We start from the raw sequence: 26,913 nt of genomic DNA, 5'->3' as shown, positions 1-26,913 counted from the left end.
GTAAGCAGTGAAATGCTTACTTACAAGCCCATACCCAACAATGCAGTTTTAAGAAAAATAAGTGTAAAGAAAGTATTTACTCAAATTAACTGAAGGAAAAAATAAAATAAAAATAGAAAATAGAAAAATAGAAAAATAACAAATAATTAAAGAGCAACAACAAAATAAGAGTAGCGAGGCTATGTCCAGGGGGTACCGGTACAGAGTCAATGTGCGGGGGACAGATTAGTTGAGGTAATTGAGGTAATATGTACATGTAGGTAGAGGTAAAGTGACTATGCAAAGATAATAAAGAGTAGCAGCAGCGTAAAAATGGGGGGATCGGTCAATTCAAATAGTCCGGGTAGCCATTTGATTAGCTGTTCAGGAGTCTTATTTATTTAATTTATTTAACCAGGTAGGCTAGTTGAGAACAAGTTCTCATTTGCAACTGCGACCTGGCCAAGATAAAGCAAAGCAGTTTGACACATACAACAACACAGAGTTACACATGGAATAAGAAAACATACAATCAATAATACAGTAGACAAAGTCTATATACAGCATGTGCAGATGAGGTAGGATAAGGGAGGTAAGGCAATGAATAGGCCATGGTGGCGAAGTAATTACAATACAGCAATTAAACACTGGAACGGTAGATGTGCAGAAGATGAATGTGCAAGTAGAGATACTGGGGTGACAAGGAGCAAGATAAATAAATAAATACAGTATGGGGATGAGGTAGTTGGATGGGCTATTTACAGATGGGCTATGTACAGGTGCAGTGATCTGTGAGCTGCTCTGACAGCTGGTGCTTAAAGCTAGTGACCGAGATAAGAGTCTCCAGCTTTAGTGATTTTTGCAGTTCGTTACAGTCATTGGCAGCAGAGAACTGGAAGGAGAGGCGGCCAAAGGAAGAATTGGCTTTGGGGGTGACAAGTGAGATATACCTGCTTGAGCACGTGCTACGGGTGGGTGCTGCTATGGTGACCAGTGAGCTGAGATAAGGCGGGGCTTTACCAAGCAGAGACTTGTAGATGACCTGGAGCCAGTGGGTTTGGCGACGAGTATGAAGCGAGGGCCAGCCAACGAGAGCGTACAGGTCGCAGTGGTGGGTAGTATGTGGGGCTTTGGTGACAAAACGGATGGCACTGTGATAGACTGCATCCAATTTGTTGAGTAGAGTGTTGGAGGCTATTTTGTAAATGACATTGCCAAAGTCGAGGATCGGTAGGATGGTCAGTTTTACGAGGGTATGTTTGGCGGCATGAGTGTTGGATGCTTTGTTGCGAAATAGGAAGCCGATTCTAGATTTAATTTTGGATTAGAGATGTTTAATGTGAGTCTGGCCTGGGGGTAGAAGCTGTTAAGAAATCTTTTGGACCTAGACTTGGCGCTCCGGTGCTGCTTGCCGTGCGGTAGCAGAGATAACAGTCTATGACTAGGGTTGTAGTCTTTGGCAATTTTTAGGACCTTTCTCTGACACCACCTGGTAAGGAGGTCCTGGATGGCAGGAAGCTTGGCCCCAGTGATGTACTGGATCGTGTGGTCGGAGGCCGAGCAGTTGCCATACCACGCGGTGATGCAACCAGTCAGGATGCTCTCGATGGTGCAGCTGTAGAAATTTTTGAGGATCTGAAGACCCATGACAAATCTTTTCAGTCTCCTGAGGTTTTGTAGGTTTTGTCATAGGTTTTGTCATGCCCTCTTTACGACTGTCTTGGTGTGCTTGGACCATGATAGTTTGTTCGAGATGTGGACACCAATGAACTTGAAGCTCTCAACCTGCTCTATTACAGCCCTGTCGATGAAAATGGGGGCATGCTCTGTCCTCATTTTCCTGTAGTCCACAATCATCTCCATTGTCTTGATCACGTTGAGGGAGAGGTTGTTGTCCTGGCACAACAAGGCCAGGTCTCTGACCTCCTCCCTATATGCTGTCTCATCGATGTCGGTGATCAGGCCTACCACTGTTGTGTCATCAGCAGACTTAATTACGTTGTTGGAGTTGTGCGTGGCCATGCAGTTATGAGTTAACAGAGAGAACAGAAGGGGACTGAGCACCCACCCCTGAGGGGCCCCGTGTTGAAGATCAGCGTGGTGGATCTGTTGCTACCTACCCTTACCCTACCTTGTAGCATTCACACGTAAGTGTTCCTTTTGTCCAGGTGGGAAAGGGTAATGTGGAGAGCAATAGATATTGCATCATCTGTGGACCTGTTGGGGCAGTATGCAATTTGGAGTGTATCTAGGGTTTCTGAGATAATGGTGTTTATGTGGGCCATGACCAGCATTTCAAAGCCCTTCATGGCTACCGACGTGAGTGCTATGGGTTGGTAGTCATTTAGGCAGGTTACCTTATTGTTCTTGGCCACAGGGACTATGGTGGTCTGCTTGAAACATGTTGGTATTACAGACTCAGACAGGGAGAGGTTGAAAATGTCAGTGAAGACACTTGCCAGTTGGTCAGCGCATGCTTGGAGTACACGTCCTGGTAATCCATCTGGCCCTGCGGCCTTGTGAATGTTGACCTGTTTAAAGGTCTTACTCACATCGGCTGCGGAGAGCATGATCACACAGTCATCCGGAACAGCTGATGCTCTCATGCATGTTTCAGTGTTACTTTCCTCGAAGCGAGCATAGAAGTATTTTAGCTTGTCTGGTAGACTCGTGTCACTGGGCAGCTCGCGGCTGTGCTTCCCTTTGTAGTCTGTAATAGTTTGCAAACCTTGCCACATCCGACAAGCGTCGGAGCCGGCGTAGTACGAATCGATCTTAGTCCTGTATTTGATGCTCTGCCTGTTTCAGGGTTTGTTGGAGGGCATACTGGGATTTCTTGTAAGCTTCCGGGGTTAGAGTCCCACTCCTTGAAAGTGGCATCTCTACCCTTCAGCTCAGTGAGGATGTTGCCTGTAATCCATGGCTCCTGGTTGGAGTACAGTCACTTTTGGGACGACGTCATCGATGCACTTATTGATGAAGCCAGTGAGTGATGTGGTGTATTCCTCAATGCCATCGGAAGCAACCTGGAACATATTCCAGTCTGTGCTAGCAAAACAGTCCTGTAGCTTAGCATCTGCTTCATCTGACCACTTTTTTATTGACCGAGTCACTGGTGCTTCCTGCTTTAGTTTTTGCTTGTGAACAGGAATCAGGAGGATAGAATTATGTTGAGATTTGCCAAATGGAGGGCGAGGGAGAGCTTTGTCTGTGTCTCTGTTTGTGGAGTAAAGGTGGTCTAGAGTTTTAGATATCGTGTACCAGCTGTTGTTTACAAATATACTTAAATAGACTGCCGCACCTTGTCTTACCATAGGCTACTGTTCTATCCTGCAGATACAGTGTATAACCCGCCAGTTGTATGTCATTAATGTTGTCGTTCAGCCACGACTCGGTGAAACATAAGATAATTACATATTTTAATGTCCCGTTGGTAGGATATACTGTATGTGCTTGTAGTTCGTCTTTTTTATTATTCAATGATTGTACGTTGGCTAATAGGGCTGATGGTAAAGTCAAATTACCCACTCACCACTGAATCCTAACAAGGCACCCCGACCTTCGTCCTCTATATGTCCGTTTCTTTCTCCTGCGAATGATGGGGATGACGGAATGAGGACCTTGTCGGATGTCTGGAGTAAATCCCTCCCGTCTGACTCGTTAAAGTAAAAATCGTCTTTCAATTCGAAGTGAGCAATCGCTGTCCTGATTTCTAGAAGCTCTTTTCGGTCATAAGAGACGGTGGCAGAAACATTATGTTCAACATAAGTTACAGATAATGTGGAAAAACAAACACAATAGTCCAATTGGTTAGGAGATTGTTAAACAGCAGCCATTCTCTCCGGCGCCATGTCTAACAGTACATTCACAACAGATTTCACAATATTAAGTGTGTGCCCTCAGGCCCCTAGTCTACTACCACATATCTAGAATGCAAAATACGTGTGCGTGTGTGTATAGTGCATATTTTATTGTGTGTTTGTATGCATGTGTCTGTGCCTAAGTTTGTGTTTCTTCACAGTCCCCGCTGTTCCATAAGATGTATTTTTATCTGTTTTCTAAATCTAATTGTACTGCTTGCATGAGTTACTTGATGTGGAAGAAAGTTCCATTTAGTCATGGTTCTATGTAGTACTGTGCGCCTCCCATAATCTGTTCTGGACTTGGGGACTGGGAAGAGACCTCTGGTGTCTTGTGGGGTATGCATTCAACTTGTCAATGCCTCTCACAAATACAAGTAATGACGAAGTCAATCTCTCCTCCACTTTGAGACAGGAGAAATTGACATACATATTATTAATGTTAGCTCTCTGTGTACATCCAAGAGCCAGCCGTGCTGCCCTGTTCTGAGGCAATTACAATTTTCCTAAGTCCCTCTTTGTGGCACCTGACCATACAACTGAACATTAGTCCAGGTGCGACAAAACTAGGGCCTGTAGGACCTGCCTTGTTGATAGTGCTTTTAAGAATGCAGAGCAATGGTTTATTATGGACAGACTTCTCCCCATCCTAGCTACTGTTGTATGAATATGTTTTGACCATGACTTCATTCCCATATTATTCATTTCAAGATTTTGTTGAGGTTTAGGGTTTAGTGAATGATTTATCCCAAATACAATGCATTTCGTTTTTGAAATATTTAGGACTAACTTATTCCTTGCCATCCATTCTGAATCTAACTATAACTCTTTGTTAAGTGTTGCAGTCATTTCAGTCACTGTATTAGCTGACATGTATAGTGTTGAGTCATCCGTGTACATAGACATACTGGCTTTACTCATAGCCAGTAGCATGTCATTAGTAAAAAATTATAAAAGTAAGGGGCCTAGACAGCTGCCCTGGCGAATTCTTCATTCTACCTGGATTTTGTTGGAGAGGCTTCCATTAAAGAACACTCTCTATGTTCTGTTAGACAGGTAACTCATTATCCACAATATAGCAGGGGGTGTGAAGCCAAAACACATACTTTTTTCCAGCAACAGACTATGATCGATAATGTCAAAAGCCACACTGAAGTCTAACAAAACAGCTCCCACAATCTTTGTATCATCAATTTCTCTCAGCCAATCATCAGTCATTTGTGTAAGTGCTGTGCTTCTTGAATGTCCTTCCCTTTAAGCGTGCTGAAAGTCTGTTGTCAATTTGTTAACTGTAAAATAACATTATAAAAGTTTACTAAGGGTATAGGGAGCTTTATTATTCTTAGGTAGGGGAATAACTTTTGTTTCCCTCCAGGCCTGAGGGCACACACTTTCTAGTAGGCTTAAATTGAAGATATGGCAAATAGGAGTGGCAATTGCTCCTCCTAGATGCCTACACGTATTATCCTCAGTAATTTTCCATCCAAGTTGTCAGCTGGTGGCTTGTCATTGTTGATAGACAACAATAATCTTTTCACCTCTTCCACACTTACTTTACGGAATTCAAAATTACAATGCTTGTCTTTCATAATTTGCTCAGATATACTTGGATGTGTAGTGTCAGCGTTTGTTTCTAGCATGGCATGCGTAAGTTTGCTAATCTTGCCAATTAAAAAATAGTTAAACATTAAAGTAGTTACTACAGCATTGTATTTGGTACAAATCATTCCTTACAAATCAAATCAAATTGTATTGGTCACATACACATAGCTAGCAGATGTTGTGTGTGAGTGTGTAGCGAAATGCTTGTGCTTCTAGTTCCGACAATGCAGTAATACCTAACAAGTAATCTAACAATTTCACAACAACCACCTTATACACACAAGTGTAAAGGAATTAATAAGAATATGTACATAAAAATATATGGCGGAGCGATGGCCGTGTGGCATAGGTGAAATGCAGTAGATGGTATAGAATACAGTATATACATATGAGATGAGTAATGTAGGATATGTAAACATTATTAAAGTGACTAGTGATACCTTTATTAAGTCAATTTATGAAAGTGGCCAGAGATTTGAGTCTGTATGTTGGTAGCAGCCTCTCTATGTTAGTGATGGCTGTTTAACAGTCTAATGGCCTTGAGATAGAAGCTGTTTTTCAGTCTCTCGGTCCCAGCTTTGATGCACCTGTACTGACCTCGCCTTCTAGATGGTAGCGGGGTGAACAGGCAGTGGCTCGGGTGGTTGTTGTCCTTGATGATCTTTTTGGCCTTCCTGTGACATCTGGTGCTGTAGGTGTCCTGGAGGGAGGGTAGTTTGGCCACGGTGATGCGTTGTGCAGACCGCACTACACTCTGGAGAGCCTTGCGGTTGAGGGCGGTGCAGTTGCCGTACCAGGCGGTGATACAGCCCGTCAGGATGCTCTCGATTGTGCATCTGTAAAAGTTTGTGAGTGTTTTAGGTGACAAGCCAAGTTTCTTCAGCTTCCTGAGGCTGAAGAGGCACTGTTACGCCTTCTACACCACGCTGTCTGTGTGGGTGGACCATTTCAGTTTGTCTGTGATGTGTACAACGAGGAACTTAACACTTTCCACCTTCTCCACTACTGTCCCATTGATGTGGATGGAGGGGTGCCCCCTCTGCTGTTTCCTGAAGTCCACGATCATCTCCTTTGTTTTGTTGACATTGAGTGAGAGGTTATTTTCCAGACACCACACTCCAAGGGCCCTCACCTCCTCCCTTTAGGCCGTCTCGTCGTTGTTGGTAATCAAGCCTACCACTGTAGTGTCTGCAAACTTGATGATTCAGTTGGAAGCGTACATGTCCAAGCAGTCATGGGTGAACAGGGAGTACAGGAGAGGGCTGAGAACACAACCTTGTGGGGTCGCAATGTTGAGGATCAGCAGGGAGGAGATGTTGTTTCCTACCTGCACCACTTGGGGGCGGCCCGTCAAAGTCCAGGACCCAGTTGCATAGGAAGGAGTCGAGACTGAGCTCTACAGCATAGTCTCACAACTCAATCGCTGCATAGGAAGGAGTCGAGACTGAGCTCTACAGCATAGTCTCACAACTCAATCGCTGGTTGAAAACTGTTTTCTGCCCCTCCCAAAAGATAGAATTTGTAGATAATTGGCCCTGTTTCTGGGACTCACTGACAAACAGGACCAAGCCTGGCCTGTTGAGGAGTGACGGACTCCATCCTAGCTGGAGGGGTGCTCTCATCTTATCTACGAACATAGACAGGGCTTTAACTCCCCTAGCTCCACAATGAAATAGGGTGCAGGCCAGGCAGCAGGCTGTTAGCCAGCCTGCCAGCTTAGTGGAGTCTGCCATTAGCACAGTCAGTGTAGTAAGCTCAGCTATCCCCATTGAGACCGTGTCTGTGCCTCGACTTAGGTTGGGCAAAACTAAACATGGCTGTGTTCGCCTTAGCAATCTCACTGGAATAAAGACGTCCTCCATCCCTGCCATTATTGAAAGAGATTGTGATACCTCACATCTCAAAATAGGGCTACTTAATGTTAGATCCCTCACTTCCAAGGCAGTTATGGTCAATGAACTAATCACTGATCATAATCTTGATGTGATTGGCCTGACTGAAACATGGCTTAAGCCTGATGAATTTACTGTGTTAAATGAAGCCTCACCTCCTGGTTACACTAGTGACCATATCCCCCGCGCATCCCGCAAAGGCGGAGGTGTTGCTAACATTTACGATAGCAAATTTAAATTTACCAACAAAAAAAATGACATTTTCGTCTTTTGAGCTTCTAATCATGAAATCTATGCAGCCTACTCAATCACTTTTATAGCTACTGTTTACAGGCCTCCTGGGCCATATACAGCGTTCCAGCAGAGTTCCCTGAATTCCTATCGGACCTTGTAGTCATGGCAGATAATATTCACATTTTTGGTGAAATTAATTTCACATGGAAAACTCCACAGACCCACTCCAAAAGGCTTTCGGAGCCATCATCGACTCAGTGGGTTTTGTCCAACATGTCTCCGGACACTACTCACTGCCACAGTCATACTCTGGACCTAGTTTTGTAACCTAGTTTTGTAAATAAATGTTGTGGATCTTAATGTTTTTCCTCATAATCCTAGACTATAGGACCACCATTTTATTACGTTTGCAATCGCAACAAATAATCTGCTCAGACCCAAACCAAGGTTCATCAAAAGTCCTGCTATAAATTCTCAGACAACCCAAAGATTCCTAGATACCCTTCCAGACTCCCAGAAAATACCCGAGCTCTGAAGAAAGCTTCCAGAAAATTGGAACTGAAATGCTGCCACACCAAACTGGAAGTCTTCCTACTAGCTTGGAAAGACAGTACCGTGCAGAATCGAAGAGCCCGCACTGCTGCTCGATCATCCTATTTTTCCAACTTAATTGAGGAAAATAAGAACAATCCAAAATGTATTTTTGAAACTGTCGCAAAGCTAACTAAAAAGCAGCATTCCCCAAGAGAGGATGGCTTTCACCTCAGCAGTGATAAATTCATGAACTTCTTTGAGGAAAAGATCATGATGATTAGAATGCAAATTACGGACTCCTCTTTAACTTCTTTGGGGTAGGGCAGTATTTTCACAGTCCGGAGGCAGTATTTTCACGTCCGGATGAAAAGCATGCCCAGAGTAAACTGCCTGCTACTCAGGCCCAGATCCTAGGATATCCATATTATTATTAGATTCGGATAGAAAACACTCTGAAGTTTCTAAAACTGTTTAAATTATGTCTGTGGGTATAACAGAACTCATATGGCAGGCAAAAACCTGAGAAAAAATCCAGCCAGGAAGTGGGAAATCTGAGGTTTGTAGGTTTTCAACTCTTTGCTTATCCAAGATACAGTGGAAATGGGGTCATGTTGCACTTCCTAAGGCTTCCACTACATGTCAACAGTCTTTAGAACCTTGTTTGATGCTTCTACTGTGAAGCGGGGGCGAATGAGAGGAGATTGAGTAAGGTCTCTCACAGAGTGCCACGAGCTTACCATGCGCTGACCATGCGCGTTCATGTGAGAGTTAGCTGCGTTCCATCGCATTTCTGAAGACAAAGGAATTCTCCGGTTGGAACATTATTGAAGATTTATGTTAAAAACATCCTAAAGATTGATTCTATACATCATTTGACATGTTTCTACGGACTGTAACGGAACGTTTTGGACTTTTCGTCCGTACTTTCCGCTGGACTTGCACGCGCGTCGTGAGTTTAGATTGTGTACTGAACGCGCAAACAACAAGGAGGAATTTCGACATAAATGATGGACATTATCGAACAAAACAAACATTTATTGTGGAACAGGGATTCCTGGGAGTGCATTCTGATGAAGATCATCAAAGGTAAGTGAATATTTATAATGCTATTTCTGACTTATGTTGACTCCAACATGGCGGATATCTCTTTGGGTTGATTTGTCGTCTGAGCGCCATACTCAGATTATTGCATGGTTTGCTTTTTACGTTAAGTTTTTTTGAAATCGTTTTTTAAAATTATTCTTCTTTTTTTTTTAAATAACGTTCACAAGGTAAACGGACTATTTCTCAGGTCCAGATCGTAGAATATGCATATAATTTTCAGATTAGGATAGAAAACACTCCAAAGTCTCCAAAACTGTCAAAATATTGTCTGTGAGTATAACAAAACTGATTCTGCAGGCGAAAACCTGAGAAAATCTAACCCGGACGTGTTTTTTATTTTTTTTTATCTGTGTTTCCTGGCCCGTCTTTCTTCCATTTAAAGGGGTATCCACCAGATTCCTTTTCCAATGGCTTCCTCAGGCTGTGACCAGACTATAGACATAGTTTCAGGCTTTTATTTTGAAAAATGAGAGAGATTTTTCAAAACTAGTCAGGTGTCCTCTGATTAGTTCCTGCGCGCGAGAGGGTAGCTCTCCATTTTCTTTTCTCTCTTATTGAATAGGTTACGGTTCGGTTGAAATATTATCGATTATGTTTGTTAAAAACAACCTGAGGATTGATTATAAAAAACATTTGACATGTTTCTACGAACATTACGGATACTTTTTGGAATTTTCGTCGAACGGAACGAGGCTTTGGTTTTCTGAACATAACGTGCAACCCAAATGGCGTTTTTTTGTTATAAAAGTCATATTTATCGAACAAAAATAACATTTATTGTGTAACTGGGAGTCTCGTGAGTGCCGGCTGTATGTAATAACACTTGAGATTTTCTGGGCTAACAATGTAAGAAATAATACATTAAAAAAAACAAATAACTGCATAGTTCACTAAGGACCTGATGCGAGGCGACAATCTCTGTCGGCGCCATCTTGAAGTTCTAGACCTTAGCTGAATCTGGTAATGAATGGTGTGGCTGTTGAACAAGTTGAGGAGACTAAATTACTTGGTGTACCCTTAGATTGTACACTGTCATGGTGAAAACATATACATTTACATTTACATTTAAGTCATTTAGCAGACGCTCTTATCCAGAGCGACTTACAAGTACATACATACATTCATTTATTTATTTTTTCTTCTTTTTTTGTACTGGCCCCCCGTGGGAATCAAACCCACAACCCTGGCGTTGCAAGCGCCATGCTCTACCAACTGAGCCACACGGGGCCGAAAACGGTAACACACGGAAAATACGCTAGGAGGACTTAACGAGACAAGACGAACTGGCAACAGACAAACAGAAAACGCAGGTATAAATACACGGGATAATGAGAAAAACAGGAGATACCAGGTGGGGGGTGGTGACAAGACAGGTGAAGAAGCTATTTGGATGGATTTGTTACCTTTGGTGGCATGAAAAATAATTTTCACTTTTTTAAATGTCAAATGTTTTTACAGAAGCGATCAAAATTAATTTGAGTTGTCTCTTCATTAATTTTCACACCCCCACAAAAAAACAGTGAAAAATAGATTTTCACTCTTGGCCTAATATTCTAAGGGTTTATGTTGTGCACAACATTGTAACCTATGTTTGAGACCAATGCGTGGCCTTGGCTGTATGAGAAGCGCGCCAGTATCTCTCAAATAACTAGAATGAGATTCACTTTCTATGATCTCTCTCCCTCTGCTCTGATACACAGAAAATAGAATACAGTTTTGAAGTTTTGAACAGCAAATCTGACAGTGAAAAAACATCACGCAGACATAACAGGTCTTTCGAAATATTAAAAATACAAATCAAGGGAAACACAGGAAAGCAAATGGCTCCTGCTGAAAAGAGAAGACTGCTGTAGGCTAAAATATTTGGTCAACTTCCAAGAGAGAGAGAGGCTTTTGGCAGAGAGAATCAGCCATCACCAGCAAGTGAGCTGCGCATCATTGGGTGAGATTGTGAAACTGGAAAGCATTTTTAGGACTATATTTCCTACTCATATTGTAGCCTACAATATTATATGTCTCCACACTCCTAGGTCTGGGCTATTGATGGATTCAAGACAAGGTAATTTTATTGATCTCAGTTTGTCAGTGTCAAAGTAGCCTGCCATTCTGATCATCTGTGCTGTATTAAAAAATATTATCCCAAAGTCTCCAGTCATGTGAAATGACATAGAATGGTATGAAATACATTTGAAAATAAAGGAGAGCCACACACTCTAGGAGCTCAGATGCAAAAATGTAATGTCCAACGTTTCGACAGCCAAGCTGTCTTCGTCAGGGTATAATCACAAACACTACGGGATTACTCGTTTATATAGTGTCAAAAGACACACAGGTGTCTGTAATCATGGTCAAGAGTGGCCTAATATCATTGGTTAATTCTCAAATATTAAAATGGCATACAAAGAACAGCATACATGCCATTTTAATTACTGCGTCCAAAACTCCAGTTGACTGACTGCAGTTACTCAACTTTTACTGCAGTTTCAAAACGGCAATCTTTTTTTGTAAGGGCCCCATGTGACCTTTTGTGTGCATGTACTGTCATGTAACTGATAGATGCACACACACTACACGTTAATGTTTTTAAATGTATGTAAATTGTAAAGTATTTTGTCTGTAATGTATTTTCGTTGTGTCGATCCCCAGTAAGACTAGCTGTCGCCATCCATTAGCGTTAGCTAATGGGATCCTAACAAATCAAAGCCAAAGCTAACGTTAACTTTTCTACATAGTTACTAGCCATACAGCTTGAACTTGTTTCTAACGTTACTTGTTCTCGATACACATAGGGGAAAAAATAGATAATTTTTTAAATGACAAAATTCTAGAACCGTTTTCCATGAAAGGCAGTAGTTCATATTGCCATGAGATGCAACACACACATACATATATCGCATTCGAAACAGGAACTTTTTGCGTCGAACCCGGAAACGTCTGAGGGACCTATTATAGTGTTGCAAAAGCAGACCAATCTGGTCGGCGGAAAAATGTCTGACCAGAAACCAACGGTGGATCCTGAAGTTCCCTTTGCCAAGAGAATAGATCCAAACAAGGAGGATCTTACCAGGGACGAGTTCTACTTTATCAGACAAGTGGAGCTCGCGCAATGGAAGAAGAAATCGCAGCAACTGAGGGGCCGTAATATTGCAACAGGACTTGGTATCGGAGCCATTGTAATGGGAATTTGTATCCTTGTCAAACAGTCACACAAGGTGAACTAGCTAGTTACGTAGGAGATAACTTGCACTGTCCGGCATGATAGAACAAGCCATGGCAATGTTTTCAATAGTTTAGTCAACCGGACATTCATGTAGGACATTGAAGCTGCAAGTCATTGTAGAAATGTAATGACATGCACGTTGTAATGGTGAAGGGCAGCAATGTACTGTAGCAACCAGCGTTTGGGTGTACAGGATACGTTGAATTATCCTGTAAAATCGAATCGCCATATTCAGCGTCTCCTGAATGCCCAGTTTCTGTTTCACTAATTGGCTAACTAGTTACCTAAATAGCTCTCTGTTTGTCAGTTTATTGTAGGCTGTTACAGTGAAAGCTGGTGATGAGTGTAAAACATGTCTGCCATAAATGTATGTTGATGTTGAAAACATTAATCTTTTATGTGTATATACAGTAACTAAGGTCGACTGTAGATCGCTTTTCAGCCAGCACATCTCTTGCCTCAATCTGCACATTTGCCTTGACTTTGCTTCTCCTAGATGCCTACACGTTTTACTCAGTGAAACAGGAGAAGATCATGGATGAGCTGGATGAGGAGGCCAAGATGAGAGGGGCAAAGACAGGTGCCAACTGACATGGCAATCAGAAAACTTAGCTCAGATGAACTGTGGTGTGCCACGTATCCTATCTACTGCACTGGAAGGGACGAAGAGACTAATGCTGACGCTACACCTTATTCCACTGCTAGCCATTGTCAACTTTCAGAGGCAACATTGGACCTTCTTTTGCCCAGGATCTGTAGGTTATGTAATTATGTTGCTGACTTAAGCATTGCCATTGTGATTAACATGCTTGTCAATAGGAGAAAATATCTACGGCTCCCGATTGCTTATCTACTGCTCCCGAATTCAGGATACCTGGGTGGTGTTTACTACATGGAAGAAAATGGACTACTTGTAGTTGTTGTAGACTTTCTTTTGTAAGAAACGGTCACTTTTCTGTAGTGTGCCCTACATGTACATGACCCTATTCTTCCTTTTCTCCCAATAAGTAGTCAGTCACTTGTATAGAATTATTGGTACTGCCCCATTCAGCGTCATATGTCTCCCAAAACTGTCTATAGAACTAATTCAACCTCCAAGCAATAATGTTAATGTTACAGTGGCCTTGAAATGTGTGGGATTTGAATTGGAACTACTGAACTGAGACAAAGAAACACAATCAGATTGAAATATATTTATGATGATAAAGGACAGAGTTGTAAAAATCGTATTATGTAGTTTTTTTACAACACAAATTACATCTTCATGTAAGGTCAGTGCAATGTTTCCTAGGCTAAATGTCAGACATACAGTTGAAGTCAGAAGTTTACATGTACCTTAGCCAAATACATTTAAACTCAGTATTGAACAATTCCTGACATTTAATCCTAGTAAAAATGCCCTATCTTAGGTCAGTTAGGATCACCACTTTATTTTATGAATGTGAAATGTCAGAATAATAGTAAAGATAATTATTTATTTCAGCTTTTATTTATTTCATCACATTCCCAGTGGGTCAGAAGTTTACATTTACTCAATTAGTATTTGGTAGCATTGCCTTTAAATTGTTTAACTTGGGTCAAACGTTTCGGGTAGCCTTCCACAAGTTTCCCAGAATAAGTTGGGTAAATTTTGGCCCATTTCTCCTGACAGCTGGTGTAACTGAGTCAGGTTTATAGGCCTCCTTGCTCGCGCACTTTCAGTTCTGCCCACAAATGTTCTATAGGATTGAGGTCAGGGCTTTGTGATGGACACTCCAATACCTTGACTTTGTTGTCCTTAAGCTATTTTGCCACAACTTTGGAAGTATGCTTGGGGTCATTGTCCATTTGGAAGACCCATTTGCGACCACACTTTAACTTCCTGACTGAGGTGTTGCTTCAATATAGCCACATAATGTTCCTCCCTCATGATGCCATCTATTTTGTGAAGTGCACCAGTCCCCCCTGCAGCAAAGCACCCCCACAACATGATGCTGCCACCCCCGTGCTTCACGGTTGGGATGGTGTTCTTCGGCTTGCAAGCCTCCCCCTTTTTCCTCCAAACATAACGATGGTCATTATGGCCAAACAGTTCTATTTTTGTTTCATCAGACCAGAGGACATTTCTCCAAAAAGTAAAATCTTTGTCCCCTTGTGCAGTTGTCTGGCTTTTTTTATGGCAGTTTTGGAGCAGTGGCTTCTTTCTTGCTGAGCAGCCTTTCAGGTTATGTCTATATAGGACTTGTTTTACAGTGGATGTTGATACTTTTGTACCTGTTTCGTCCAGTATCTTCACAAGGTCCTTTGCTGTTGTTCTGGGATTGATTTGCACTTTTCGCACCAAAGTACGTTCATCTCTAGGAGACAGAACGCGTCTCCTTCCTGAGCGGTATGACGGCTGCGTGGTCCCATGGTGTTTATACTTGCATACTATTGTTTGCACAGATGAAGATGGTACCTTCAGGTGCTTGGAAATTGCTCCCAATGATGAACCAGACTTGTGGAGGGCCACAATTTTTTTCTGGGTTCTTGGCTGATTTCTTTTGATTTTCTCATGATGTCAAGCAAAGAGGCACTGAGTTGGAAGGTAGGCCTTGAAATACATCCACATGTACACCTCCAATTGACTCAAATTATGTCAATTAGCCTATCAGAAGCTTCTAAAGCCATGACATAATTTTCTGGAATTTTCCAAGCTGTTAAAAAACACAGTCAACTTAGTGTATGTAAACTTCTGACCCACTGGATTTGTGATACAGTGAATTAAAAGTGAAATAATCTGTTTGTAAACAATTGTTGGAAAAATTACTTGTGTTATGCACAAAGTAGATGTCCTAGCCCACTTGCCAAAACTATAGTTTGTTAACAAAAAATATGTAGAGTGGTTGAACAATGAGTTTTAATGACTCCAACCTTAGTGTATGTAAACTCCGACTTCAACTGTACACTAATATTGCCACAATAGTACGGAAGCAGAGAGGAACGCTATCATAATTCCAACTATTTATTATGTCAAAATATGATTTACAGAGTATGCTGTAGCCACCAAACCTACAGAGTAAAAATATTAAACAAGACATTGCAAGGGGAAGGCACAGATTTGAGCATGGCAGGACAGCAGCGTTGCATATCAAAGCGATACAATCATACACATATATTAAAATATTAGCATTGTAATCACATTTTCTTTAAATATATACATTTGTGGAAATCTTAGGTGAGTATTATCCTGAGTGGCGCAGCGGTCTAAGGCAGTGCATCTGGGCTAGAGGTGTCACTACAGAACCTGGTTCGATTCCAGACTGTATCACAACCGGCCGTGATTGGGAGTCCCATGGGGTGGCACACAATTGGCCCAGTGTCGTTAGGGTTTGGCCGGGGTAGGTCGTCATTGTATATAAGAATTTGTTCTTAACTGACTTGCCTAGTTAAATAAAATAAAAATAGAATTCAGTGTGCGTATTTAAGGCAATGGCTAAGGGCTTACAGTTCGATCCATTTGTTATGCAGTCATTCTCTCGCCTCCCTACCTGTGCATATAAATAAGCTACTTCATTTACCAAAAAGTGTGAAATTAGTGACTACTAAAGTAGAAGTTACTAAAGTGCAGAGGGTGCCTTGTTTATTACACATTGCAGAAATGTTTTATCATTGTTCAATGTTGTGTACATTAGGAACACCTTGAGGACTGAGCCCATTTAGTCTACTGGTCGATTGTTTGGTCCATAGGCTGTTGGTCGGCCAAGATAATTAAAAAAATGTCTGATTTGCGCATGTCTCAGTGGACTAATTCACTGAGGAGGCCGTGGTCAAAGGAGCGTGTGGCTAAGATGCAGAAGGCACATCTCTCATTGTTTCATAACTTCATTGTGTCAACTGTTTGCCCTTTGATTGTTTGTATCTGTGATCAATTCCCTGTTACATACAATACCGGTAAAAAGTTTTAGAACACCTACTCATTCAAGGGTTATTCTTTTTACTATTTTCTACATTGTAGAATAATAGTGAAGACATCAAAACTATGAAATAACACATGGAATCATGTAGTAACCAAAAAAATGTTAAACAAATCAAAATATATTTTATATTTGGGATTCTTCAAATAGCCACCCTTAGCCTTGATGACAACTTTGCACACTCTTAGCGTTCTCTCAACCAGCTTCATGAGGTAATCACTTGGGTAATCACCTAATCATCATGCGTTTAAATGAACAGGTGTGCCTTGTTAAAACAGGTGTGCCTTGTTAAAAGTTCATTTGTGGAATTTCTTTCCTTAATGCGTTTGAGCCAATCAGTTGTGTTGTGACAAGGTAGGCGGGGTATACAGAAGATAGTCCTATTTGGTAAAAGACCAAGTCCATATTATGGCAAGAACAGCTCAAATAAGCAAAGAGAAATGACAGTCCATCATTACTTGTAGACATGAAGGTCAGTCAATACAGAACATTTCAAGAACTTTGAAAGTTTCCTCAAGTGCAATCGCAAAAAAACACCAAGCGCTATGATGAAAATGGCTCTCATAAGGACCGCCACAAGAAAAGGAAGACCAAGAGTTTACCTCTGCTGCAGAGGATAAGTTCATTCGAGTTACCAGCTTCAGAAATTGCAGCCCAAATAAATGCTTCAGAGTTCAAGTAACAGACACATCTTAACATCAACTGTTCAGAGTAGACTGAATCAGGCCTTCATGGTCAAATTGCTGCAAAGAAACCACTACTAAAGGACACCAATAATAAGAAAAGACTTGCTTGGGCCAAGAAACATGGGCAATGGACATTAGACTGGTGGAAATGTGTCCTTTGGTCTGGAGTCCAAATTGGAGATTTTTGGTTCCAACCGCTGTGTCTTTGTGAGATGCAATGTGGGTGAACGGATGATCTCAGCATATGTATTTCCCTCCGTAAAGCATAGAGGAGGAGGTGGTGTTATGTTGTGGGGGTGCTTTGCTGGTGACACTGTCTGTGATTTATTTAGAATTCAAGGCACACTTAACCAACATGGCTACCACAGCATTCTGCAGCAATTATGCCATCCCATCTGGTTTGAGCTTAGTGGGACTATCATTTTGTTTTTCAACAGGACAATGACCCAACACACCTCCAGGCTGTGTAAGGGATATTTGACCAAGAAGGAGAGTGATGGAGTGCTGCATCAAATGACCTGGCCTCCACAATCCCCCGACCTCAACCAAATTGAGATGGTTTGAGATGAGTCGGACCGCAGAGTGAAGGAAAAGCAGCCAACAAGTGCTCAGCATATGTGGGAACTCCTTCAAGACTGTTGGAAAAGTATTCCAGGTGAAGCTGGTTGAGAGAATGCCGAGAGTGTGCAAATCTGGAACTCTGAGGGCCCAGAATGTTTTATACCATGTTGCAAATTTGCTAGCTCAAGCTTCAGGCTGTACCCAAAACATTTTCAAGTTCGTTGCAGACAGGCCATGGGTAGCCAATGTGATTTAAAGGATGTTTATTTTTATCAGGATAGATTCTACCTGCAGGCTGCAATGTTTTTATTTGTTGGCATTATGTTAGCTATTTTTACATAGTTGCCAATTGCAATAGAAGTGACTTTTAGATGTGTATCATTTTCATTCATATGTAGATATAATTTAGATTAACCACATGACAATTATTTTGAGATACAAAGACGATTATAAATAAAATTAAACTGTTCCACTAAAATGTGCATATGAAAATCATAACTGGCACCCAGATCGGTAGAAATGTTAAGATAAATTGACACTCCAAATATAAAAGGTTGCCGGCCCCTGGTGTAGCCTATTACCGGCAACTTCAGAAGCTTAGCGGAAGAATCAGCGAAGGCCAGCAGCAGCTGGAGAAGGAGGGTCGGAACAGTTTTTTTCCTTCTGGTTAGGATATATTGATCTCTGGTTCCCTCTTTAGTAATTTGTGTATATTCATTGTTTAATTAAATCAAGTACTTAAAGCATCAGATAAGCTCAGTGTATATATAGTTGCTTTTATTAAAACACATAGGGTGTGTCTGTATGAAAAAATACTTGTTTTAACATTAACATTTTGAAAAAATACATGTTTTAACATCTCAGGTCAAAAGAAAAAAGGACTCGGTCGACCAAGATTTAATTTTTTGTCGGGGACAGCCCTAAACCTTCCTATTATTGAGTTGCACCACCTTTGCCCTCAGAACAGCTTCAATTAGTCGGGGCGTGGACTCTACAAGGTGTTGAAAGCATTCCACAGGGATGCTGCCCCATGTTGACTCCTATGCTTCCCACAGTTGTGTCAAGTTGGCTGGATGTCCTTTGGGTGGTGGATCATTCTTGATACACACAGGAAACTGTTGAGTGTGAAAATCCCAGCAGAGTTGCAGTTCTTGACACACTCAAACCGGTGTGCCTAGAATCTACTACCATACCCTGTTCAAAGGCACTTTAATATTTTGTCTTGCCCATAGCCGCAGAATACATTTTTATATATAAGAAGGTAAAAAATATATTACATTTTTTGGAAAGAAATTGTGAATTCACCTGGTCAGTCTAATGGAAAGAGCAGGTGTTCATAATGTCTTATACACTCCGTGTATGTGCAAGAAATGTAGGTTGCCAAAATGTCTTTGGTTCATTTGTAAACGTACTTTATAAATGCATTATTTCATATTTACAATCATGGTGAGACCCATTAGTCTGTATGTTGGATTATTTTTGTTGAAAATATAATCTCAGTGAAAAAGTCAGGAGAGGTTCGTAACAATCATCAACCATAAGTAGTTTTTACTTTTTATCAACGTGGCTGATTTGGCAATACTTTCACTGGATTAGTTTTTTAAAAGGAGTAGCTGGTTAGTTTGTCTTGGATATTCCTCGTGTATAGAGCTGTATTGTGCCTAGCTTCCTGGAAAGACTGACACCGCAATGATCTCAGTGTTATAGTTCTACCACTAGGTTGTATTCAGCAATAGAAAACTACTGGTCTATAGTATTGTATTGATAAATGCTCACTATCATGTATATAAGATACTGCCTAACATTAGAAAACAATGTTCACATCCTTCTACATGTCAACAACAGTTGTCCTTCATAATGCTGTTGAATTAATCAGAAATATGGCTTCACTATTGCACATTGGATAACCAGCAAAGTACAACATATCTGGATTTCCATAGTCACTCTAGAGGGCAGTAGTGAGCTTACAATCAGCATCAACATCAACAGATTGCAAACAGACAGTCAAATGTGCAAATAAAAATGTGAATAATCTGAAACAGTCCCAATAGAAACTGTCTGCGACAGTCAGATAAGCAGTAAAATATTGATCAACTGCCCCGGACTTGATCCCAATATTGTCGAACAACCCTTACTGCTTTGTGGCTACAAGGCAGTATTATTAAAGCTGATCACTAAGGCTCTACTGTATGTACAACTATCACACATGTTCAACATAGCATAGTATGAGGAATGATGGTACACTTCCTGGGCTGGTACTGTTGTGAGCCTTTTACACTCATTTTATACTCACACTGTTCTGGTGGCATCCTACTGACCATTGTACTGACAGGGCTTCTCTCTGGGGTGACTGACAGCAGATGACAGAGGTTCTGTTGTCCCTTCATAGCAGAGGGCTCAGTGACCTATGATGAACCCTGTGATCTCTGATGAACCTGTGACCTTTAATTAACCCTGTGACCATTAGCTCAGCAGAGGAGCTTCCTGGTTTCTGGGGGGCCTAGGTTTCTCACTCCTCCAGTGGGGGGCCAGATAAAGGGTTTAGACGTGATGTCACTTCCTTCCTCCAGCAAGATGGACATGATCACTGCACTCTTCAGATGAGGTAGTCCGGACTTATTCTACAGCAAGCATGGGTCAAGATTCTTACTGGTGAGAGAGGAGACAAGGAGATGATGATTAGATGTGTAGAGTATTCAGATATAGTGGAGAATCGTTCACCTCCTGTCTTCTAGATGAACTTAGATTTTGGACAGCAGGATGAATACAACACATACTCAATACAGTAGCCGTGTCTGAAATATGGCTTGCCTACTACTTACTAAAACTGCATGTGTACTAATCACACACTATTTAGAATGTACTATTTAATAAAAACATTTTCAGTAAGCAACAAATGTCAACATACTAGACGCACCCATACCGAGAGTGTGTCAGCTAATGCGCAATTGCGTTGTTTCCCGCTATTTGTTCATTTTGGTACAGCTTGTCCCCTTATCTGATTATCAGCTGTTGTCAAACACACGTTGGTCTGAAAAGATGATTCTATTCCTCAGTAGCAGGCAGCGAATTTGTTGTAGATGAAATGAGCCGAAATGAGTATGACATGAGTATGACATCCTGGCATTTAAAGCATACCATTTTTTCCCCCACACACTATAAAACGTTGTATTTTCGCATTCCCAATCATTCTACTATTTAGAACGCAAGTAGAAGTATTCGGACCCTGTAAGGACAATGTGTAAACCCACCATTCTACTGACGTCAGATGCAAAAGTCACCCCTTTAGAGGGCTTCTCCAGAGAGCTGCTACTGCTGCTGCCACCCAGAGAGTTCCTCCTAATGATACCTTGGAGGGGGAGCATGTCCAGGCGCTGCAGACTGTTTCTGCGGGAGGAGGAGAGGTAACTCCTTTCCTTAGAGAGGCGGCGCTGGCGACTTGACAGCATGGCGGCAGGAGAGACAATCCCCGCAGGGGGAACCTTCCCCATTCTCTCATATAGCTCTTCAATCTCCCTCTTCTGGGTGGCCTGGAGACTCTGCACCTCTGCCAAGTGTCTGACAGGAGGGAGAGAGAGAGAATGAGAGAGCGGGATAAAGATAAACAGTTTAGGACTCTGAGGAGGATATGTTTAAGTGCTTTGGAATAGTTGAGAGTCAAGTTGAGTTCAAAGTAATCAAACTTCGATTAAAACCCCAAAATGGGTGAATGACTGAGGAGATGCTGAAGGTGAAACACTCACTTCTCCCTCATCTCCTGCAGCTCCTCCCACATGTCCTCACTCTCTGAGTCGTCACTGCTCAGGTATGTGAAGTTACGGCTGTAGCTCAGCCACATGTGGTTTAGAGCGGAGTTGTAGGTGGGGCTCCCTGCCCCTCCCTCCCACAGGCCACGCCCCTCTGAGTCCACCGCTATAACGGACAGGTCGATGTCTGCAGACATACCCATCAGACTGAGACTGCACATTCTCTTCCTTCTCCTCCTCCTCACTGTCTGCTGCTCTTCCTTTTCCTCCTGCTCCTCCTCATCTTCTTCCCCATCTTCTTCCTCCTCATCTTCTTCCCCCTGTTCTTCCTCCTCCTCTTCCTGCTGCTGCTCCTTGGTCCCGGCCCACTCTACTTGGACCTCCCGGGCCTCCCCTATAGTGAGGTGTCGGTGTGGGGGGGAGAGAGTGAGGGAGGTGTTCAGGCTGGTCTCTGACTCCCAATGCTCCTGCTCCTCTGTGCTGCTCTTGGAGGTGGTTGTGCTGCCCACTGACATGGGCCTGGCGGGGTTAGAGCCCTGTCCACCTGGTTCAGCAGTCACAGGGATCTCCATGCTAGGGGAGACCTGAAAACGGCCCACTGTGACAACAGCAGGTGCAGGATCTGTGGGGAGAAGGGGGTTTATGATCAATATCAATACAGTGATAATAATTCATTTTCACAATCTGCTGTTTGTGTTTACATTCTGTTCCAGTAGTTGATATTATATTCCACTAATATTGACTCATGTACACTCAAATTGATTACAATGCTTTAGGCCGGGATTCAATCCGATTGCCCCTTTTCGGGTATGCACCGTTTAAAGGCAATGTTTCCGCATTCGTGGAGCATTCATGGTAAACCCTGCATATGTCAGCTCAATCTGAAATTTCCTTTAAATATCAAGCGTGCAGTTACAGTGGGGCTAAAAAGTATTTAGTCAGCCACCAATTGTGCAAGTTCTCCCACTTACAAAGATGAGAGGCCTGTAATTTTCATCATAGGTACACTTCAACTATGACAGACAAAATTAGAAAAAAAATCCAGAAAATCACATTGTAGGATTATTAATGAATTTATTTGCAAATTATGGTGGAAAATAAGTATTTGGTCAATAACAAAAGTTTATCTCAATACTTTGTTATATACCCTTTGTTGGCAATGACAGAGGTCAAATGTTTTCTGTAAGTCTTCACAAGGTTTTCACACACTGTTGCTGGTATTTTGGCCCATTCCTCCATGCAGATCTCCTCTAGAGCAGTGATGTTTGGGGGCTGTTGCTGGGCAACACGGACTTTCAACTCCCTCCAAAGATTTTCTATGGGGTTGAGATCTGGAGACTGGCTAGGCCACTCCAGGACCTTGAAATGCTTCTTACGAAGCCACTTCGTTGCCCGGGCGGTGTGTTTGGGATCATTGTCATGCTGAAAGACCCAGCCACGTTTCATCTTCAATACCCTTGCTGATGGAAGGAGGTTTTCACTCAAAATCTCACGATACATGGCCCCATTCATTCTTTCCTTTACACAGATCAGTCGTCCTGGTCCCTTTGCAGAAAAACATCCCCAAAGCATGATGTTTCCACCCCCATGCTTCACAGTAGGTATGGTGTTCTTTGGATGCAACTCAGCATTCTTTGTCCTCCAAACACGACGAGTTGAGTTTTTACCAAAAAGTTTTATTTTGGTTTCATCTGACCATATGACATTCTCCCAATCTTCTTCTGGATCATCCAAATGCTCTCTAGCAAACTTCAGACGGGCCTGGACATGTACTGGCTTAAGCAGGGGGACACGTCTGGCACTGCAGGATTTGAGTCCCTGGCGGCGTAGTGTGTTACTGATGGTAGGCTTTGTTACTTTGGTCCCAGCTCTCTGCAGGTAATTCACTAGGTCCCCCCGTGTGGTTCTGGGATTTTTGCTCACCGTTCTTGTGATCATTTTGACCCCACGGGGTGAGATCTTGCGTGGAGCCCCAGATCGAGGGAGATTATCAGTGGTCTTGTACGTCTTCCATTTCCTAATAATTGCTCCCACAGTTGATTTCTTCAAACCAAGCTGCTTACCTATTGCAGATTCAGTCTTCCTAGCCTGGTGTAGGTCTACAATTTTGTTTCTGGTGTCCTTTGACAGCTCTTTGGTCTTGGCCATAGTGGAGTTTGGAGTTTGACTGTTTGAGGTTGTGGACAGGTGTCTTTTATACTGATCACAAGTTCAAACAGGTGCCATTAATACAGGTAACGAGTGGAGCCTCTTAAAGAAGAGGACAGAGGAGCCTCTTAAAGAAGAAGTTACAGGTCTGTGAGAGACAGAAATCTTGCTTGTTTGTAGGTGACCAAATACTTATTTTCCACCATAATTTGCAAATAAATTCATTAAAAATCCTACAATGTGATTTTCTGGAGAAAAAAATATAATTTTGTCTGTCATAGTTGGTGTACCTATGATGACAATTACAGGCCTCTCTCATCTTTTTAAGTGGGAGAACTTGCACAATTGGTGGCTGACTAAATACTTTTTTGCCCCACTGTGCGTGGCTCTACCGTTGATCAGATAGAACCCTGGCCTTAGTTTCATAACTTTGGGCCTTGTTGGGTGGGCCTTGTTGGGTTGGGTCGCTCGCGGACCAGAGCAGGGCGGAGGTGCGGTGTAAACACAGACAGGTGGGGAGGAAATGGGAGGAGAGGCCTGTAACGAGTCTGGAAGCCTTCTAATTGGTCAGTTCTGCAGGGCAAATCTTCTAATAGGTCAATACTGGTAGGCAGGGCTATAATCACATCTACGTATTGGTCCCTTATTCAATGATCCCGAGGCACTGCTAGTGCTAATAGGTAATGTTGTCACCAAACACTGATGTGGACAGGATAAAACAGAACAGGAAACAATGGGAAGGGTAAATTGGCCCAAACACGCTTATTTTTAGATTGCAGGGCAATTCTGAGAATGATTTACTCTGGTTCCTTGAAAGTTTTCCTGGAGGTTTAATTAACGCTCTGAGAATGGAAAATATAGGTTATTTAGAGTATTTTGAAAAATAACTTCCTTCAAACTTTCACTGAATGTTTCAATAACACTTTTAAAGTAATGAAATACCAAGAAAATAATGTTTTTTTGTCAAGTTCCTTAAATGTGCTTAAAATGTTCCAAAGCCAAGCAACTATCCTGCACCATTCCCAGAAAGTTGTGGGAAGTGTGTATGCAAAATAACCATAGGACAACCATGCTCTCACCAAGCTCTAAGAAACATATGGTTCTCAGAACGTTATGTGCTAGCTGGGTAGGCCTTATTTAGACAGAATACAACATAAAACACACGTGCATAATAGAGAAACGGCCTCGTTGTGTGTGTGTGTGTGTGTGTGTGTGTGTGTGTGTGTGTGTGTGTGTGTGTGTCTGGAATGTTTACTCTTCATTTGTTTAGTGTGCTAACAAGGTCTGCCAGCGTCCTCCCCGACCCGTCTCCTACCATCAACAGATCAACAGTAAGCTTAGGTAAGGGCCAGTACAGTACAATACAGCTAGAGTAGAGGTAGCGAGGGGAAGTCACTGTGAATTCTACCTGTGTAACTGGGAGATACTCTGGGCTTGGGAGCACTGGCATTCATCTCATCTCCTACCATTGGTCTGGACATCGGTGTGGTTGAGCTGAACGATGATAACTTGGGAAAAGAGGAAGGAAACATGTAATCAACATTATTAAGAAAATGATTAAGAGAAATAAACCTATCCCCCCATTACATTAGGTATTTCTCTTTATCATTTTCTTAATCAAATAAAAATGTATTTGTCACATGCGCCGAATACAACAGGTCAACCTTACAGTGAAATGCTTACTAACAAGCCCTTAACCAACAATGCAGTTTTAAGAAAAATACCTAAAAGAATAAGAAATAAAAGTAATAATCAACAATGTTGATTACTTTTTTCCAGTAGGCTTGCAAAATAATTTCAGCTATGTTTCAGTGACCAAAAATATTCAGCAAGAATGACATTACTTGTCACTGTCAGACAGTCATGTAAGGTCTAGTTGGTAACTTACTGTGCTCTCCGGGCTGTCTGGTGCCGAGGGGGACAGGTCAGACCCCGACGCAGAGCTGGACACATCAGACTGGTCCTGAGGAACCATGTAGGATCCCTGGGAACTATTCTGTAAATGGCTTAAGCTTTTGGAAGACACTGTTTGCAGTGACATCCCCTGTGGGTTCCTTGGAGGGGTGTTGTAGCCCATCATAGAGGGAGATATGTGGTTATGCTGCCAGCTGGGGTGTCTGTTTTGAGAGTACACAGACCCAGACCCATCCCTCTGCATCTGTGGTGGAGTGTCTGCGCCCTGGTAGACACTGTGCTGTTTTCCTTGACCAGGCATCCCACCCTGAGGGTAGGGGACCTCCACTGGAGCTGTCTGGTAGTGTGGGGAGTAGATGGATGGGTAGCCCGACTGGGGGTGGGTAAGCTGGGGGTGGAAGCCTGCTATGGAGGGCATCCCTTGGTTGGCCAGGGTGTTGGCAGGGATGAAGGAGTGAGCCATGCTCATCGCCATGGAGATCACATTGGCCAGGGAGAATAGGGGCTGTGTGTGGGAAGGCCACATGTCGGTGCTGGGGGTGAGCAGATGGAGACAGAGGGTTCCCCTCCCCGCTGTACTCTGAGGGGCTCGGGGCATCAGAGTGGTGGCCCCCGGAGAAGGCTGGGGAGTAAACGGAGGGGAACATGGGGTTGCTGGCAACCCGTGTGAGGGGAGAATGGGCTGGTTTTGGGGAGCCGGGGTTCACTGGATAAGGGAAAGGGAAGTGTGTGTGGCCCATGAAGGGGGGCATGTGGTAGTGCTGCTTGGGATGGGGGTGCTGCTGCTTGGGATGGGGATGGAGGTGCTCTGGGGAGAACATGGAGGCTGGGTGGTGCTGTTGGGGGTGGGGGTGCTGCTGCTGGGGCTGGGGGTGCTCTGGGGAGAACATGGAGGCTGGGTGGTGCTGCTGGCAGTGAGGAGAACCTGGAAGATAGAAACAAAACACAACAATTTATGTTAGTTATTATCATATTCAAGTAACTTTTATTTACTGAGAGGGAACTTCATGTGTGGTGACAGATTGGTAGACACAAAACAACATAACATTACCTAACTCAGAAATACCACTTGTGTAAAAATAACGCCTTACAAAACCTCAATGTGTTCTTTACAGTGTCCTCATACAAACTCTTATGCCAATGTCTAGAGAACCCCTTAGGTTGTAAAAGAGTGGGAAACGGACTGAACGAACACAGAGACTAGTGAATTATATTATTCTTGCTCCATCTCACTCTCCTCAGATTTTGGATTGTTCCTTCTGCCCCACTGCCAAGTGACATCAGGCATTTAGAACATAAATCCCTCATGTGCAGTGCTTTCCATGGTGAATGGCAGGGTTTTGTCTTAACAAAATCACAGTTTAAGAGAGAGCTTTGATGAGATTGTCATTGCAGAACAGGAGCTGATAGCCAGAGTGGCTGGGGCATGTGCAGTTATGTATGCATCCCAAATGGCACCCAAAAGTAGTGCCTTGGTCAAAAGTGGTGCATAATGTAG

At 42.6% G+C, this 26,913-nt stretch overlaps 2 protein-coding genes across 2 annotated transcripts in view; one reads left to right on the top strand and one right to left on the bottom strand.

The window, feature by feature from the left end:
- The first annotated feature begins 12,137 nt into the window (after positions 1-12,137).
- Positions 12,138-13,654, top strand: LOC129863610 (cytochrome c oxidase assembly factor 3 homolog, mitochondrial-like). Its single transcript, XM_055935716.1, has 2 exons — positions 12,138-12,391; positions 12,922-13,654. The coding sequence occupies exons 1-2, from the start codon at positions 12,193-12,195 to the stop codon at positions 13,014-13,016; spliced, it is 294 nt and encodes a 97-aa protein (XP_055791691.1). The 5' UTR covers positions 12,138-12,192; the 3' UTR covers positions 13,017-13,654.
- An 88-nt stretch (positions 13,655-13,742) lies between these two features.
- The window catches only part of LOC129861361 (serine/threonine-protein kinase WNK4-like), a 70,504-nt gene continuing 57,333 nt past the window's right edge, over positions 13,743-26,913 (bottom strand). Inside the window, 6 exon segments of the mRNA XM_055932780.1 lie at positions 13,743-20,256; positions 20,859-21,165; positions 21,351-21,975; positions 24,910-25,009; positions 25,390-25,970; positions 25,972-26,340. Coding sequence (XP_055788755.1) covers positions 20,254-20,256; positions 20,859-21,165; positions 21,351-21,975; positions 24,910-25,009; positions 25,390-25,970; positions 25,972-26,340 — 1,985 coding nt within the window. The 3' untranslated portion in view covers positions 13,743-20,253.

Source organism: Salvelinus fontinalis, chromosome 1 (genome assembly GCF_029448725.1).
Source record: "Salvelinus fontinalis isolate EN_2023a chromosome 1, ASM2944872v1, whole genome shotgun sequence".
In the NCBI taxonomy this organism is placed as follows: domain Eukaryota; kingdom Metazoa; phylum Chordata; class Actinopteri; order Salmoniformes; family Salmonidae; genus Salvelinus; species Salvelinus fontinalis.
This window is presented reverse-complemented; position numbering and strand designations above follow the sequence as displayed.